The 17224-nt window shown below is 47.7% G+C and overlaps 1 protein-coding gene across 4 annotated transcripts in view; it reads right to left on the minus strand.

Moving 5' to 3' along the window:
- Positions 1 to 3743: 3743 nt before the first annotated feature.
- Positions 3744 to 17224, minus strand: part of LOC133448389 (inactive rhomboid protein 2-like) — a 76183-nt gene continuing 62702 nt past the window's right edge. For all 4 annotated transcript variants that reach the window (XM_061726993.1, XM_061727165.1, XM_061727081.1 and 1 more), the window contains exons 15-18: positions 15682 to 15757; positions 15443 to 15543; positions 9990 to 10143; positions 3744 to 5270 (exon numbers count right to left, since the gene is read on the minus strand). In XM_061726993.1, coding sequence (XP_061582977.1) covers positions 4839 to 5270; positions 9990 to 10143; positions 15443 to 15543; positions 15682 to 15757 — 763 coding nt within the window. In that variant the 3' untranslated portion in view covers positions 3744 to 4838. The remainder of the gene's footprint in view (positions 5271 to 9989; positions 10144 to 15442; positions 15544 to 15681; positions 15758 to 17224) is intronic.

Here is a 17224-nt window from a genome sequence, read left to right on the forward strand (position 1 = left end):
GAGCATGGCAGGAGGAAAGAAGGATAGAAGAACTGGGTCATTTTGACCCAAAGACAGTACAAGGGTTAAAGACTCAACGAGCCAATAAAACTAAACCTTGGTTTAATTCACCGTACGAATTGTTACAGATTACTTTGTAATACTGTATTTGACCCGGTCTTTGTACGTTTTGACCGTATAGAAACGTAATTCTTGCCATTGTAAGAATGAGATGAACCTGCTGGATCTACTGCCCTTACTGTTTAACAACTTGTACTTTGTATTATTTTACCTCTTTTTATTAACATTTTATTTGTTATTTATGTTTTAATTGTGTCTTGCCGTTTTTTTATGTTGATGTAAAGCACTTTGAATTACCTTGTGTTGAATTGTGCTTTACAAATAAACTTGCCTTGCCTAAAGTCGACACATTATTCATTTGTTAAATGAAATAATGGTAAATAAAGTTAAAATAATAGAATAGAATAGAAGACTTTATTGATCTCCCAGAGGAGAAATTCAATCGTGCAGCAGCCAAAACACACACACGCTCAACTGTTTATACAGAAAATTTAAAATAGAAATAACCAATAAATAGCTAAATAATAAAAAAAGAGCAATATAAAATGCGTCTTGAATGTGAATTTAACTGGATTTAAATTAAATCTGGTTGTTTTATGCAACAATACGTTTTTTTCTCCAAATATTGCTAAGTCGGCAGCAGATTTCTGGTTTACTCCCATAAATTAGTTGTTAATTCAGGTAATTTTGTGTCTTTAATAACCGTAAAGTTGGTTAAAGTTACTCACTAATCTCCTGCAGCTCGTCGCCCCTTTCGCCTCTTTAAAGCCTTTAAATCAACATTTGTAAGATTGTAATTATTATTTTTTGTAACAGCTTCGTTTGTAAGTTAATAAATGCTCTGTTTTCTAACTCAGTTGTTGTTTTCTCTTCACTGGAAGTGTTTGATCTTTAATTGGGGATATGGACGAAATTAATAATTAAATCAATAAATAACTAAAACTGAGCCGACCAACTTCTGATGTAAATGTAGTGGACAGACGAGGTTATGAGTCTGGAGCAGCGACCGGCGCGACAAGTCTCCGTCTCCATGGCGACCAGACGCTCCTCCACAGCAGCAGGTCCGGGACCAACGGCCCGAATCCAACAGCAGTTCTGGTCCCGGTGCTGCCGGAGACTCGTAGATCCAGGAACCACGTGTTAGAGATTCTGACAAAAATCTTGGTTTAGTTCCGGACTCCAACTTTAAAATGGAGAAACTAATTAATGCAGTTGTAAAATCTAGTTTCTTCCAGTTGAGGCTTTTATCCAAAATTAAACCCTTTTTATCTTTCAGAAACTTTGAGACTTTGTTTTCATCCTTTAAAATTCTTCTATTTGTTTTTAAATCTTTCCATGGTCTTGCACCTTGTTACTATGGAACAGTCACAATTAAAGAAATAATTAATAAATCAAATCATTGAATAAATGTACAATAACATAAGTAAAATTGGAGCACGGTGGCTTAATGGTTAGTACTGTTTCCTCACAGCAAGAAGGTTCCCGGTTCGACTCCCAGGCCCGGCAGGACCTTTCTGTGTGGAGTTTGCATGTTCTCCCCGTGCTTGCGTGGGTTTCCTCCCACAGTCCAAAAACATGCTAGTAGGTTAATTAATTATTCTAAATTGCCCTTAAGTGTGAGTGTGTCTGGTTGTTTGTTTATATGTGGCCCTGCGATGGATAAAGCGGTTATAGAAAATGGATGGATGGAAAATTGGAAATACATAAATATATAATTTATTTAATGTACGATTAAATAATTAAATATCATTTAATAATTAAATGGTGAATATATTTCATTGGATATACATTAGTCGAAGTGACAGTTTAAATGAATTCATGATGTGCTTTAGCCAATGCAGGAAGGAACCATGAAATAATTAAATATGTAATGAAATAATGAAACTACTGTATATCCAATTAAATATTCAAAATTAAATTATTCAATGACACATTTAATTATTTAATTGTATATTAAGTAAATATATATTTATGTATTTCCAATTTTATGTATTGCATTGTACATTTATTTAATGATTGAATTAATTAATTATTTTGACTGTGTTACATTTGTTACATCTCAGGTGTTTTAAATGTCCATAAACTTTCCAGGGCTCTGAGGTCAGCTGACCAACTCCCGGCTAAAGAGCCGGGGAACCGGGTCTCTGCAGAACCGGTCCTGGTTCTGGACCGAGCTGCACCGACGTCCGGATCCTTCTATGGCTGTTTTTAAATCTCATCTTAAAACAAATGTTAAAAGGAACCCTGGCTATTAAGACATGTAGGTCTTAAAAGATAAATGTTGGTATCAATTATAACAATGTGATATAAAAAACCTTGTTGATGTCTTCGTTTTTATAAAATTTGAAAATATAATTTAACTCGTAGGTCGCCATTGTTGTTTACATTCTGGGTAGTGACGTCAGACGGTGGCTCCTGCTAACCCCCGTCCACTGTTTTGACACCCAGAAACAGATGAAAACAAAGCTAAACAGGTGACGGCGCACCAGAAACACAGATCAAAACACAGCTAAACAGGTGACGGCGCACCTACAAAAAAGTAAAAAAAAAAAAAAAAAAAAAAAAGTGCAGCACCATACAGCATGAACTACAAAAACACCATAAAACTCAGATAGACTAACCGACCACACGTTTCAACCAGCAGATAGCCGATGCTACAACAAAAACCCCAGCCAGATCTGGCGTCATTAAATTAAATAAAGATGTTCTTGCCTATTTGACGCAAAGTCTGCGCCTCCCGTTTCGTCAAAGTCCCGGGCCAGTCCCCTCAGCCTCTGGTCTGTCAGAGGAGCCTACGCCGTCAACGCCGTAGCCTACGGCGTTGACGGCGTAGCCGTGGCTCTATGAGCCTGCAGCGCTCCGCCATCCGCTCTCGCCGCCGCCGGGATGGAGACGCCGGTGGGGAGGATGCACGTTTGGGTGGGCATAGCCCACCCATGCCCCCCCCTAAAACCGGCTTCGGTGCTGGGTAATGACAGACCAGAGGCTGAGGGGACTGGCCCGGGACTTTGACGAAACGGGAGGCGCAGACTTCGCGTCAAATAGGCAAGAACATCTTTATTTAATTTAATGACGCCAGATCTGGCTGGGGTTTTATTGTAGCATCGGTTATCTGCTAGTTGAAACGTGTGGTCGGTTAGTCTATCTGAGTTTTATGGTGTTTTTATAGTTCATGCTGTATGGGGCTGCACTTTTTTTTTTTTTTTTTTTACTTTTTTGTCGGTGCGCCGTCACCTTAATGTTTAGCTGTGTTTTGATCTGTATTTCTGGTGCGCCGTCACCTGTTTGTTTAGCTTTGTTTTCATCTGTTTCTGGATGTCAAAACAGTGTACGGGGGTTAGCAGGAGCCACCGTGTGACGTACTACCCAGAATGTAAACAACAATGGCGACCTACGAGTTAAATTATATTTTCAAATTTTATAAAAACGAAGACATCAAAAAGGTTTTTTATATCACATTGTTATAATTGATACCCACATTTATCTTTTAAGACCTACATGTCTTAATAGCCAGGGTTCCTTTTAACAGGGTTGTTTTATTGTATTTATGTGTTTTATGTTGTCCTGTTTTGTTTTTTCCTTGGAAACTTGAACTTCCTCTCAGATATTCAGGACGGGTAGAAAAACCTCCGAACCCAGAAAGATCAAGAATAACGGGAGAAACATGAAGGTTTCAGTGTTTCCAGAACGGCTTTTATTCGACACATTCACTTATAAAAACAGAAACAGACAGAGAGATGGAGAGAGAGAGAGAGAGTTAGTTTGTATCAGAAACGTTCCCTTATGTTAGAAAAAGAAAAGACAAGGCTGAATTATTTGGTCCCAACAGAACCGGCGCCAACCGGACCTGATTCTGGACGAGAGAGAGACAGAGAGAGAGAGAGAGAGAGAGAGAGAGAGAGAGAGAGAGAGAGAGAGAGAGAGAGCATCCTGCTGCTCTACAGTGTTTAAACTGAATAAAACATCATATTAGTTTTTTTTAAACAACGTTTCTTCTCAGAGATGAGACTTTACGACCAAACTAAACCCCCAGAATCCTTTGCTGCCGAGGTTCAAACGTCACCGTCTCCGTCGTCGGGGGTTCTGAACTCGTCTCGTTCACCGATCACATGACCAACAGCGCCGTGGTTACCGTGGTTACCGTGGTTACCGTGTCACGGACGACTCGTAGTTGCACCAATAACGTGTTAATCCCGTTGAGATCGTTAGTTACGATCTTGTTTCTCCTGAATAAGTGCGGAGGCCGGAGACTCCTCAGGAGGACCGCCTCCTTTAGGGAGGCAGGAGACGCCGGAGACGCCGAGGCATCTTCGTGGTTTCATAAAGCTGAGGTACCGGTCCGGTTAAGGCAGCTGTGGTACCGGGAACCTGAAGGTCCGAACTAAAACAACCGATAAGTGCAGCAGATTCACGGAAACAAGTGTTTAGAAACGCAGAGTAGCAGAGTAGTGGAGTAGTGTTACTTCCTGCTGGAAACCAGCGCTGGGCGCCTGACGGCCGGGGGAGGAGCCTGGGAGGGGGAGGAGCCTGGGAGGACCGCCTCCTTTTGGGGGAGGAGTCAGGGACCCACCTCTTTTGGGGGAGGAGCTTCCAGCTGCTCGGCTGACGAAGGTCCCGACTCGGGCCTAGAAAGAAGCGTCATGACGGCGACTAAACCAGCAGGATCCAGTTTGGTTCTCGGGACAAATAAAATCCCTGATTGTCATAGTGGTTCCTAGTCCGTTCCGAGTCCATTAGGAGTCGGTTCCGAGGCGTCGGCGGGGCGTAGCCGACCCCGGCTAGTGCACCACGTCGTGGATGTTGTGGTCGATGTCGTACTTCTCGCAGAACTTGCTGGTGAAGGGCAGGCAGGTGAGGTGCTCCAGCCAGTGCCAGTTGATGGGGTAGATGTAGAACCAGACCACCAGCGACGCCAGCAGCCCCGCCCACACCAGCAGCGACAGGAAGATCAGCACACGTTTACGGTACTTGTCGAAGGTGCCGAAGGTGACGTAGGGCAGGAAGGCGAAGGACAGCAGCAGGCCGCTCAGGAAGCCGAAGATGTGGGCGATGTTGTCGATCCACGGCAGCAAACCGCACAGGAACAGGAAGAGCACGATGCCCAGCAGCTTCAGGAACGCTTTCCACGGCGTCTGCAGCATCTGCCAGCCCTGGAACAGTTCCACGAACAGGCAGGCCAGCAGCCCGAACTGGGACCCGGCCGGGCCCACCTGGACCGGGACCAGAGGAGGAGAACCGTTAGAGACGTTAGAGATGACGTTAGAGATGACGTTAGAGACGACGTTAGAGACGACGTTAGAGATGACGTTAGAGACGACGTTAGAGACGACGTTAGAGACGACGTTAGAGATGACGTTAGAGACGACGTTAGAGACGACGTTAGAGACGTTAGACACGTTAGAGACGACGTTAGAGACGACGTTACAGACGACGTTAGAGACGATGTTAGAGACGACGTTAGAGACGACGTTAGAGACGACGTTAGAGACGACTTTAGAGACGACGTTAGGGATGTTAGACACATAAGAGATGTTAGAGATGACGTTAAAGACGACGTTAGAGACGACGTTAGACACGTTAGAGACGTTAGAGATAACGTTAGAGACGACGTTAGAGACGTTAGACACGTTAGACACGTTAGAGACGACGTTAGAGACGACGTTAGAGACGACGTTAGAGACGACGTTAGAGACGACGTTAGAGACGACGTTAGAGATGACGTTAGAGATGACGTTAGACACGTTAGACACGTTAGACACGTTAAAGACGACGTTAGAGACGACGTTAGACACGTTAGACACGTTAGACACGACGTTAGAGACGACGTTAGAGACGACGTTAGAGACGACGTTAGAGACGACGTTAGAGACGACGTTAGAGACGACTTTAGAGACGACTTTAGAGACGTTAAAGACGACGTTAGACACGTTAGAGACGACGTTGGAGACGACGTTAGAGACGACGTTAGAGACGACGTTAGAGATGACGTTAGAGATGACGTTAGAGATGACGTTAGACACGTTAGAGACGACGTTAGAGACGACGTTAGAGACGACGTTAGAGACGACGTTAGAGACGACGTTAGAGACGACGTTAGAGACGACGTTAGAGACGACGTTAGAGACGACGTTAGAGACGACGTTAGAGACGACGTTAGAGACGACTTTAGAGACGTTAAAGACGACGTTAGACACGTTAGAGATAACGTTAGAGACGACGTTGGAGACGACGTTAGAGACGACGTTAGACACGACATTAGAGACGTTAAAGACGACGTTAGACACGTTAGAGATGTTAGAGACGACGTTAGAGATGTTAGACACGTTAAAGACGTTAGAGACGACATTAGAGACGTTAGAGACGACGTTAGACACGTTAGAGACCAGTTCACATGGAGATTTTTATTCTTTATTCCATTCATTAAAATAAAAAAAAAACTATTCAATATAAGAGATGCTTGTTTTTGAGCTTGTTTGAGATCGTAGGGGAATAAAAAGGAGACAAAAATGTAGATTACAAAATAAAACTCTGCTAAAATGTGTCTTTGTCCAATATGAGACGAAATACGCTTCTACTTCCGGCTCTCGGTGAAGGCGGACGCTTTTCTGCTCCTCTCCCTTATCTATCTGCCCTGCTACTGCTTTTGTCCTGTCTTGTCTTCAGAGTCTCTCCTTTTCACTCCTCCGAAACTCTACAATCATGGAATTGATTAACTGGTGTCTCAGCACAATTGACCAAATTTTTGCGACGAGAAGTCAGGGGGTAAGGGAGCCCTCCTGCCCCGATGGGACATGTTTTGCTGGATACACAATGGATTCCTGGAAACATTGGAAACCGTTGTGTTTGGCGATTCTGTCTGTCGAGGACGTTGAAGATGCTTCATAATTGGATTTATGATAGCAGGATTTCTTCTAATTGGAGTGGGGGGATTTCCTCGCATATCGACAAACGCGTAAGTCGCCGAATGCTGTTCTGGCCCTTTCTGAGCTACCCGACGTTGATAAGCTCTGCGACCAAAACACTCTGACTTTAACGCTGGGAGAGCAAAACCGCAAGCTGGATGTGATTCTTGAACAGAATCGCAGGTTAGCGGCGGTCTTTGAGCTCATTGGCAAGATGGATAAGACCTTGGAGAAGTTGGAAGCTCGGCTTGGCGGGAATTGATCACTAATTCGTCTGTTTGGAGTCGCCATTGATGAACCAGAGACTAAAGGCAGACGGAAAATTACTGAGTCTGTCTGTTCTTGCAATATAATTGTTGATTCTATAATCTGGCCTTGACAGAGCGGTTTGACCGACCGCTCTGGTCACAATCACCCTGGTGGAATGTAAACAAGTGACTCTGCCCCCACTAACTCTCCCCTCTCCCAGGAACATCTGTGGACCTGTTTTCAGAACTGACTGAGCCGTCTGATAACATCAAGGACATTGGCTGAGGAGCAGCTCTGAGCGAAGTTCACGGACTTACCGCTCACACACACAATGAAAAATACACCTTCCTTTATAATCAACGCCTTCCCCGGCCCCCCCTCTTATCACCCCCCCCCCCCCAACACGGTCAACAGGTTTGAGAGCCGCGCCACTGGCCGCAGTGCTCACTTGGGGTACTGTGCCGGGATCCCCCCCGCCCCTAGAACCACCCCCCCCCCCCCCACACATGTGCAAGCCTTGTGATGATCATGTTAAATTTGTCATGTTGCTTTCTGTGCTGAGGTGTTTTTTTTGCACTTTCACACTGTGTATTTATACAGTGTGAGGAAGCCTTTTTTCCCTCCTCCCTCCCCAGTGTCATCCTTTCTCTGATCTGTTCTCACCAGTTGACTCATGTCTTATGTTATTTGTTTTGTCTGTGTCCTGATGGTTGTACTGGTTGTTATCTCACTGTGCTGGGACGCCAGACCAGCGTCAATAAAGCTATTCATTCATTCATTCATTCATTGAAATGTTCTACCAAAGATCCTTAATGTCCATGTTTTCAGTAGTTTCCTCTGTTCCCAGTTCTTTCAGGAATCTGCTCTGATCTTTCTGTCTGTCAGTGTAGAACCTCTAATGTTTAAGATGGATCTCAGGAATGATTGTTTTTAACTTTTTAAGCACAAATCACATTTGAATACTTACATTTTTTCTTGTTTTTGTAATTTTTTCCTTTACCTTTTTCTTCAAAATAAAAATGTTTTTTCACCCTTGTTTTTCTTAGTTTATTCTTCTTTTTTTCCTTTTTTATTTTTTTTGCACCAAAACTAGACGAAACGATCTACCAAAGATCCTTAATGTCCATGTTTTCAGTAGTTTCCTCTGGTTTAGTTCTGCTGGAAGAGACTTGTTTTTATTCAAACCTCAGCTCATCAGAGGAAACGAGAACGGAGTCCAGCTGCTCCTGAATCTGTTCAGAATCGGAGATCAGAACTGCTCTGAACCGCTGTGCCAGCAGAACTCTGGACCCTGATTCTGACCCGAGAGCTTCGTGGGTTTTATTTGGGCTTAATTAGCTCATTAATCCCTCCAGAGTGTTGTTGCAAGTGCTGATGGGAAATTGGAGCAACTCATTCAGCATGTGAGAGCGGATCGTTGCTGAGTCACATTTGGCCTCATTAAAGTACTTTATTAAAGCCGGACGGGGATCGGACCGGTGACGTCTCACGGCTCCACCCGCTGGAAACGTCCACTTTAATGTTCATAACCTGGCAGTTTGGGGGGAAACCCGTGTGGATGATTCAGAGTTACCGGCAGGTCTGCGGTCCTAAAGCCACTTTCCCGTTGAGGGATTAACCTGCCGGTGAACGGAGGCCGTCGCCGCTGCTGATGTATCTGAGTTAAACTTGTAGTCAAGGCTAAACCCAGACCAATTAAACAATCCATCAGACCAACCCTTTGTTATTTGGTTCCACCGGCTGAGTTCTGGACCTTCGACTTCCCTGAAACGGCGTTAAGAGGTTTTAGAGAGCTCTGTGCACCAGAGTCAGGAAGTAAAATTACTACGTTACTCTACTTTTTACTTTTAAATCGATACATTTAGAAAGAAAAATGTAAAAACTTTCTTTCTCTTAAATCATCAAAACAGACTTGTTACTTTTCCAACCTCCGTGAATGACGACACGACTTAAGAGACGCCGCCGACCCGAGACGGAGACGTCCCGACCCGCGGACGTTCAGACGGACGTCTGGACATTCGTCTCGTATCGACCTGAAACCTGAGAACGTCTGGAGCAGCAGATTTTACCGTCGTTTACGTAGCAGTAAAGTGTTTTCAGGTCTTATCAGCTTATTTATCGTTTTATACGAGTCACTTTACAACGTTAGCAGAGCTGTGGGAACAGATTATTACTATTATCCTAATTGAGTTTATACGAGGTACTTCTACTTTACTACAGAATGTGAGTACTTTTGCCACCTCTGGGGTGCGATGAGATGATTATTGTCACTATTATTGTTATTATCACTATTATTGTCACCATTATTATTATAATAATTATTATTACTACTATTACAGAAAAAGGTCAAGTGTCTAAAGGGTACGGCTCCGTGGTACCAGGACCGCGGATCTCAGGAAGCTCACTAAAAACTAAACCCGGGCAGCGGTCCAAACCCGGACTAGTCCGTCCCGGCCGTACGGACGGGTCTCACCTCGGCCCGGTAGGGGGGAGGGGGGGGGGTCTCACCTCGGCCCGGTAGGGGGGAGGGGGGGGGTCTCACCTCGGCCCGGTAGGGGGGGGGGGGGGGGGTCTCACCTCGGCCCGGTAGGGGGGGGGGGGGGGTCTCACCTCGGCCCGGTAGGGGGGGGGGGGGGGGGGTCTCACCTCGGCCCGGTAGGGGGGAGGGGGGGGGTCTCACCTCGGCCCGGTAGGGGGGGGGGGGGGGTCTCACCTCGGCCCGGTAGGGGGGGGGGGGGGGGGTCTCACCTCGGCCCGGTAGGGGGGGGGGGGTCTCACCTCGGCCCGGTAGGGCAGGAACAGCGCCGACGCCAGGTTCCCGATGATACCGCTGAACACGTAGATGATGGAGATTCGGTGCCAGCCGGCAAGTTTCTCCAGATCCCTGAGAACCGTCATCTGGAAAACCACCGACACCGCGCAGTGCAGGAGCCTGGACAGAGGGAAGACCCGGTCAGGGGGAAGACCCGGTCAGGGGGAAGACCCGGTCAGGGGGAAGACCCGGTCAGGAACAGAGGGAACACCCGGTCAGAGGGAAGACCCGGTCAGAGGGAAGACCCGGTCAGGGGGAAGACCCGGTCAGGGACAGAGGGAAGACCCGGTCAGAGGGAAGACCCGGTCAGAGGGAAGACCCGGTCAGAGGGAAGACCCGGTCAGAGGGAAGACCCGGTCAGGAACAGAGGGAAGACCCGGTCAGGAACAGAGGGAAGACCCGGTCAGAGGGAAGACCCGGTCAGAGGGAAGACCCGGTCAGGGGGAAGACCCGGTCAGGGGGAAGACCCGGTCAGGGGGAAGACCCGGTCAGGAACAGAGGGAACACCCGGTCAGAGGGAAGACCCGGTCAGAGGGAAGACCCGGTCAGGGGGAAGACCCGGTCAGGGACAGAGGGAAGACCCGGTCAGGGGGAAGACCCGGTCAGAGGGAAGACCCGGTCAGAGGGAAGACCCGGTCAGAGGGAACACCCGGTCAGAGGAAAGACCCGGTCAGAGGGAAGACCCGGTCAGAGGGAAGACCCGGTCAGGGGGAAGACCCGGTCAGGGGGAAGACCCGGTCAGGGGGAAGACCCGGTCAGGAACAGAGGGAACACCCGGTCAGAGGGAAGACCCGGTCAGAGGGAAGACCCGGTCAGGGGGAAGACCCGGTCAGGGACAGAGGGAAGACCCGGTCAGGGGGAAGACCCGGTCAGAGGGAAGACCCGGTCAGAGGGAAGACCCGGTCAGAGGGAACACCCGGTCAGAGGAAAGACCCGGTCAGAGGGAAGACCCGGTCAGGAACAGAGGGAAGCCCCGGTCAGGAACAGAGGGAAGCCCCGGTCAGGAGGAACAGAGGGAAGACCCGGTCAGGAACAGAGGGAAGACCCGGTCAGGAACAGAGGGAAGACCCGGTCAGAGGGAAGACCCGGTCAGAGGGAAGACCCGGTCAGGAACAGAGGGAAGAGCCGGTCAGGAACAGAGGGAAGACCCGGTCAGGAACAGAGGGAAGACCCGGTCAGAGGGAAGACCCGGTCAGGGGGAAGACCCGGTCAGGAACAGAGGGAAGCCCCGGTCAGGGGGAAGACCCGGTCAGGCGGCAGTAAGCTGCTTTACTGTGACTGCTGGTTTTTAAGCAGATAAACTTGAGGGATTTCCTCTGGGCCATGAATTTCTCATAAGCAGCTGTAAGTATTTCAGTCTGAGTCCCGTTAGAGAAAAACAACCAGACTTTTCCTTCCCTATAACCCGGCCGAAAACCTTTATTTGATTTATTTCACTAAGTCCCTTCACATGCAGCTGTGAGGAGTGTGTTCAGTAGGTTATACGCCCCCATGTGGACGAGCTGTTGCGTTTCCTGAAGGTCGTATCTTGACACCTCAGACCCAGTAAAACTGACAGGAAGTCCAGAGATCTACGTCATTTTAATCGTTAATAACTCGGAATGATGAAAGGACGCTCTCCTTCCTAGATGAGGGTTCGGTACCGTCACCCCGGTAACAGAAATGCTCCGAGACGACAGTTATTTTGATACGTCACATAAACCTGCGATGGACTTGGTGTGCTAGATGTGTGAACTGTATGATGTTCGGCTGCAGGAGGGTGATGGATGTTGAGGGTGTAAGGTGATGGATGTTGAGGGTGTAAGGTGATGGAGGTTGAGGGTGTAAGGTGATGGAGGTTGAGGGTGTAAGGTGATGGAGGTTGAGGGTGTAAGGTGAAGGAGGTTGAGGGTGTAAGGTGATGGAGGTTGAGGGTGTAAGGTGATGGATGTTGGAGAGTGTAAGGTGAAGGAGGGTGTAAGGTGATGGAGGTTGAGGGTGTAAGGTGATGGAGGTTGAGGGTGTAAGGTGATGGATGTTGAGGGTGTAAGGTGATGGAGGTTGAGGGTGTAAGGTGATGGAGGTTGAGGGTGTAAGGTGATGGAGGTTGAGGGTGTAAGGTGATGGATGTTGAGGGTGTAAGGTGATGGATGTTGAGGGTGTAAGGTGATGGATGTTGAGGGTGTAAGGTGATGGATGTTGAGGGTGTAAGGTGATGGATGTTGAGGGTGTAAGGTGATGGAGGTTGAGGGTGTAAGGTGATGGATGTTGAGGGTGTAAGGTGATGGAGGTTGAGGGTGTAAGGTGAAGGAGGGTGTAAGGTGATGGATGTTGAGGGTGTAAGGTGATGGATGTTGAGGGTGTAAGGTGATGGATGTTGGAGAGTGTAAGGTGATGGAGGGTGTAAGGTGATGGATGTTGAGGGTGTAAGGTGATGGATGTTGAGGGTGTAAGGTGATGGAGGTTGAGGGTGTAAGGTGATGGAGGTTGAGGGTGTAAGGTGATGGAGGGTGTAAGGTGATGGAGGGTGGGGGGTGTAAGGTGATGGAGGTTGAGGGTGTAAGGTGATGGATGTTGAGGGTGTAAGGGGATGGAGGGTGTAAGGTGATGGAGGTTGAGGGTGTAAGGTGATGGGTGTTGAGGGTGTAAGGTGATGGGTGTTGAGGGTGTAAGGTGATGGAGGTTGAGGGTGTAAGGTGATGGAGGTTGAGGGTGTAAGGTGAAGGAGGTTGAGGGTGTAAGGTGATGGAGGTTGAGGGTGTAAGGTGATGGATGTTGGAGAGTGTAAGGTGAAGGAGGGTGTAAGGTGATGGAGGTTGAGGGTGTAAGGTGATGGAGGTTGAGGGTGTAAGGTGATGGATGTTGAGGGTGTAAGGTGATGGAGGTTGAGGGTGTAAGGTGATGGAGGTTGAGGGTGTAAGGTGATGGATGTTGAGGGTGTAAGGTGATGGAGGTTGAGGGTGTAAGGTGATGGATGTTGAGGGTGTAAGGTGATGGAGGTTGAGGGTGTAAGGTGAAGGAGGGTGTAAGGTGATGGATGTTGAGGGTGTAAGGTGATGGAGGTTGAGGGTGTAAGGTGATGGATGTTGAGGGTGTAAGGTGATGGATGTTGAGGGTGTAAGGTGATGGATGTTGAGGGTGTAAGGTGATGGATGTTGAGGGTGTAAGGTGATGGAGGTTGAGGGTGTAAGGTGATGGATGTTGAGGGTGTAAGGTGATGGAGGTTGAGGGTGTAAGGTGAAGGAGGGTGTAAGGTGATGGATGTTGAGGGTGTAAGGTGATGGATGTTGAGGGTGTAAGGTGATGGAGGTTGAGGGTGTAAGGTGATGGATGTTGAGGGTGTAAGGTGATGGATGTTGAGGGTGTAAGGTGGTGGAGGTTGAGGGTGTAAGGTGATGGAGGTTGAGGGTGTAAGGTGATGGAGGTTGAGGGTGTAAGGTGATGGATGTTGAGGGTGTAAGGGGATGGAGGGTGTAAGGTGATGGAGGTTGAGGGTGTAAGGTGATGGATGTTGAGGGTGTAAGGTGATGGATGTTGAGGGTGTAAGGTGAAGGATGTTGAGGGTGTAAGGGGATGGAGGGTGTAAGGTGATGGAGGTTGAGGGTGTAAGGTGATGGATGTTGAGGGTGTAAGGTGATGGATGTTGAGGGTGTAAGGTGAAGGATGTTGAGGGTGTAAGGTGATGGAGGGTGTAAGGTGATGGATGTTGAGGGTGTTGAGGGTGTAAGGTGATGGATGTTGAGGGTGTAAGGTGATGGATGTTGAGGGTGTAAGGGGATGGAGGGTGTAAGGTGATGGAGGTTGAGGGTGTAAGGTGATGGAGGTTGAGGGTGTAAGGTGATGGATGTTGAGGGTGTAAGGGGATGGAGGGTGTAAGGTGATGGAGGTTGAGGGTGTAAGGTGATGGGTGTTGAGGGTGTAAGGTGATGGGTGTTGAGGGTGTAAGGTGATGGATGTTGAGGGTGTAAGGTGATGGATGTTGAGGGTGTAAGGTGATGGATGTTGAGGGTGTAAGGTGATGGAGGTTGAGGGTGTAAGGTGATGGGTGTTGAGGGTGTAAGGTGATGGAGGTTGAGGGTGTAAGGTGATGGATGTTGAGGGTGTAAGGTGATGGATGTTGAGGGTGTAAGGTGATGGAGGTTGAGGGTGTAAGGTGATGGATGTTGAGGGTGTAAGGTGATGGAGGTTGAGGGTGTAAGGTGATGGATGTTGAGGGTGTAAGGTGATGGATGTTGAGGGTGTAAGGTGATGGATGTTGAGGGTGTAAGGTGATGGAGGTTGAGGGTGTAGGGCAGGGGTCACCAACCCTGGTCCTCGAGGGCCGGTGTCCTGCATGTTTTAGATGTTTCCCTCCTTTAACAAACCTGATTCTAATTAATCATCGTCATCAGCTTGTCATCCAGGGCTGCACAATTCTGTTAATGACACAGTCACTTGTATCATGGTGCAATGAAGCAGGGAAACATCTAAAACCTGCAGGGACACCGGCCCTCGAGGACCAGGGTTGTTGAGGGTGTAAGGTGAAGGAGGGTGTAGGGTGATGGATGTTGAGGGTGTAAGGTGATGGATGTTGAGGGTGTAAGGTGAAGGAGGGTGTAGGGTGATGGATGTTGAGGGTGTAAGGTGATGGATGTTGAGGGTGTAAGGTGAAGGAGGGTGTACGGTGTAAGGTGATGGAGGTTGAGGGTGTAAGGTGATGGATGTTGAGGGTGTAAGGTGATGGAGGTTGAGGGTGTAAGGTGATGGAGGTTGAGGGTGTAAGGTGATGGAGGTTGAGGGTGTAAGGTGAAGGAGGTTGAGGGTGTAAGGTGATGGAGGTTGAGGGTGTAAGGTGATGGATGTTGAGGGTGTAAGGTGATGGAGGTTGAGGGTGTAAGGTGATGGATGTTGAGGGTGTAAGGTGATGGAGGTTGAGGGTGTAAGGTGATGGATGTTGAGGGTGTAAGGTGATGGAGGTTGAGGGTGTAAGGTGATGGATGTTGAGGGTGTAAGGTGAAGGAGGGTGTACGGTGTAAGGTGATGGATGTTGAGGGTGTAAGGTGAAGGAGGGTGTACGGTGTAAGGTGATGGAGGTTGAGGGTGTAAGGTGATGGAGGTTGAGGGTGTAAGGTGATGGAGGTTGAGGGTGTAAGGTGAAGGAGGTTGAGGGTGTAAGGTGATGGAGGTTGAGGGTGTAAGGTGATGGAGGTTGAGGGTGTAAGGTGATGGAGGTTGAGGGTGTAAGGTGAAGGAGGTTGAGGGTGTAAGGTGATGGATGTTGAGGGTGTAAGGTGATGGAGGTTGAGGGTGTAAGGTGATGGATGTTGAGGGTGTAAGGTGAAGGAGGTTGAGGGTGTAAGGTGATGGATGTTGAGGGTGTAAGGTGAAGGAGGTTGAGGGTGTAAGGTGATGGATGTTGAGGGTGTAAGGTGATGGAGGGTGCAGGGGGTGATGGACGTACCCGGCGTGGAGGAAGAGCGACAGCCACAGTCGGTAAACCTGATCAGGAACATCAGGGTTGAGGAACGGAAGGAGACCACACACTTCATCCAGACAGTGGACCTGAGGAGAGGGAGAGGTCAGAGATCACACACACACACACACACACACACTCACACACACACACACACACACACACACACACACACACACACACACACACACACACACACACACACACACACACACACACACACACACCTGAGAGCAGAGCGTGGCCTCCTCGTGGAAGTATCCGTGCATGAAGGTGCAGTATTCCCTGGTGGTGATCTCACACCTACGAGAGAGGAGACGGTTCAGTTTAGTCCTGGTGTCCCCCAGGGCTGGTTCTGGGACATGGATCAGTTTTAGTCCTGGTGTCCCCCAGGGCTGGTTCTGGGACATGGTTCAGTTTAGTCCTGGTGTCCCCCAGGGCTGGTTCTGGGACATGGTTCAGTTTAGTCCTGGTTTAGTCCTGGTGTCCCCCAGGGCTGGTTCTGGGACATGGATCAGTTTAGTCCTGGTGTCCCCCAGGGCTGGTTCTGAGGGCCCTCATGATGCTACAGTACCAGTACCAGTACCGGAACAACCTTAACGTTACATGACAGTTTGAGAGGCTCTGCTCAAACCTTTTCCAGATTGTGGAACCCTTTCCGGAAGCACTTTAAAGAAAATCATTTAATCCCGTCTACCAATTTAAAAAATCTTCTTAATAAACAAAGTAAAAAAAAAACAAACATTACATGCCAGTTTTGATTATGGCTCTGCGTTAAACCAACACAGAGCCTATGCCGTCACCGTGACGCCGTCGTGAACACTTAGGACTTCTCCTGCCCCTCCATTTCGCCGCGGTGCAGTACCCCCCGCGACCGCTAGGGGGTGCGATCTTTTCCTGAATGGTTTATCCCAGTGGTCCCCAACCCCCGGGCCGCGGCCCGGTATCGGGCCGCGGCCCGATACCGGGCCGCGGCCCGGTATCGGGCCGTGGGTCATTTGGTACCGGGCCGCACAGAGAGAAAAAAAAAAAAAGTATTAAAAAATAATTTCTGTAGAATCCCCGACTGATGATGTTGACTCTCAAACTGATGGTTCACAATGTTTTTATTCCTTGGATGTAAATACACTGCAAACACACCGTAAGAGCTATAAAGGAATAAAATAAAATAAAATAGTTAGTCTTTCTACATTCATATAAGTTTAACTTAAATACAGACCGACGCAGCTGCTGCTCGGTTGGCAATAAAGCTACCACAATACATGAGCGACCAAACTCAAGCTGGACATAAATACTAGTGATGCACCGAAATGAAAATTTGTGGCCGAAACCGAAACCGAAAATAATAATAAACACTTGGCCGAATACCGAACAATACCGAACATGGTTCTTCGCAGTTTTTCATTTATTTTGCCAATTTTTTCACCATTGCATAAATCAAATAAATTTGATTTAGGCATGCTTTTAAAAGAAAAAAATCTTTTACAAAATTACAAGGTAGAAAACATTTGTTGAACATAAAAAACTGAACATTTTTTAATTTCCCAGCATTTCTTAAATATTCCAGCAGACATTATACCAGCAAAGAACAATAACTTAAAATATATAAATAAGCAAAATACATTTTTTGGCCATCTTTGAGCTTACGTTAGGCTTAACTGACTGAACATTGTAACATAGGCCTCAAAACAATAAAAATGCATTAAAGCGCTCAGGGTTTTTTTATCATTTCAAATGATAAATCAAACTTGTAGCTGAAAGACTTTGCAG

The sequence above is a fragment of the Cololabis saira genome, chromosome 1, assembly GCF_033807715.1.
Source record: "Cololabis saira isolate AMF1-May2022 chromosome 1, fColSai1.1, whole genome shotgun sequence".
Lineage (NCBI taxonomy): Eukaryota > Metazoa > Chordata > Actinopteri > Beloniformes > Belonidae > Cololabis > Cololabis saira.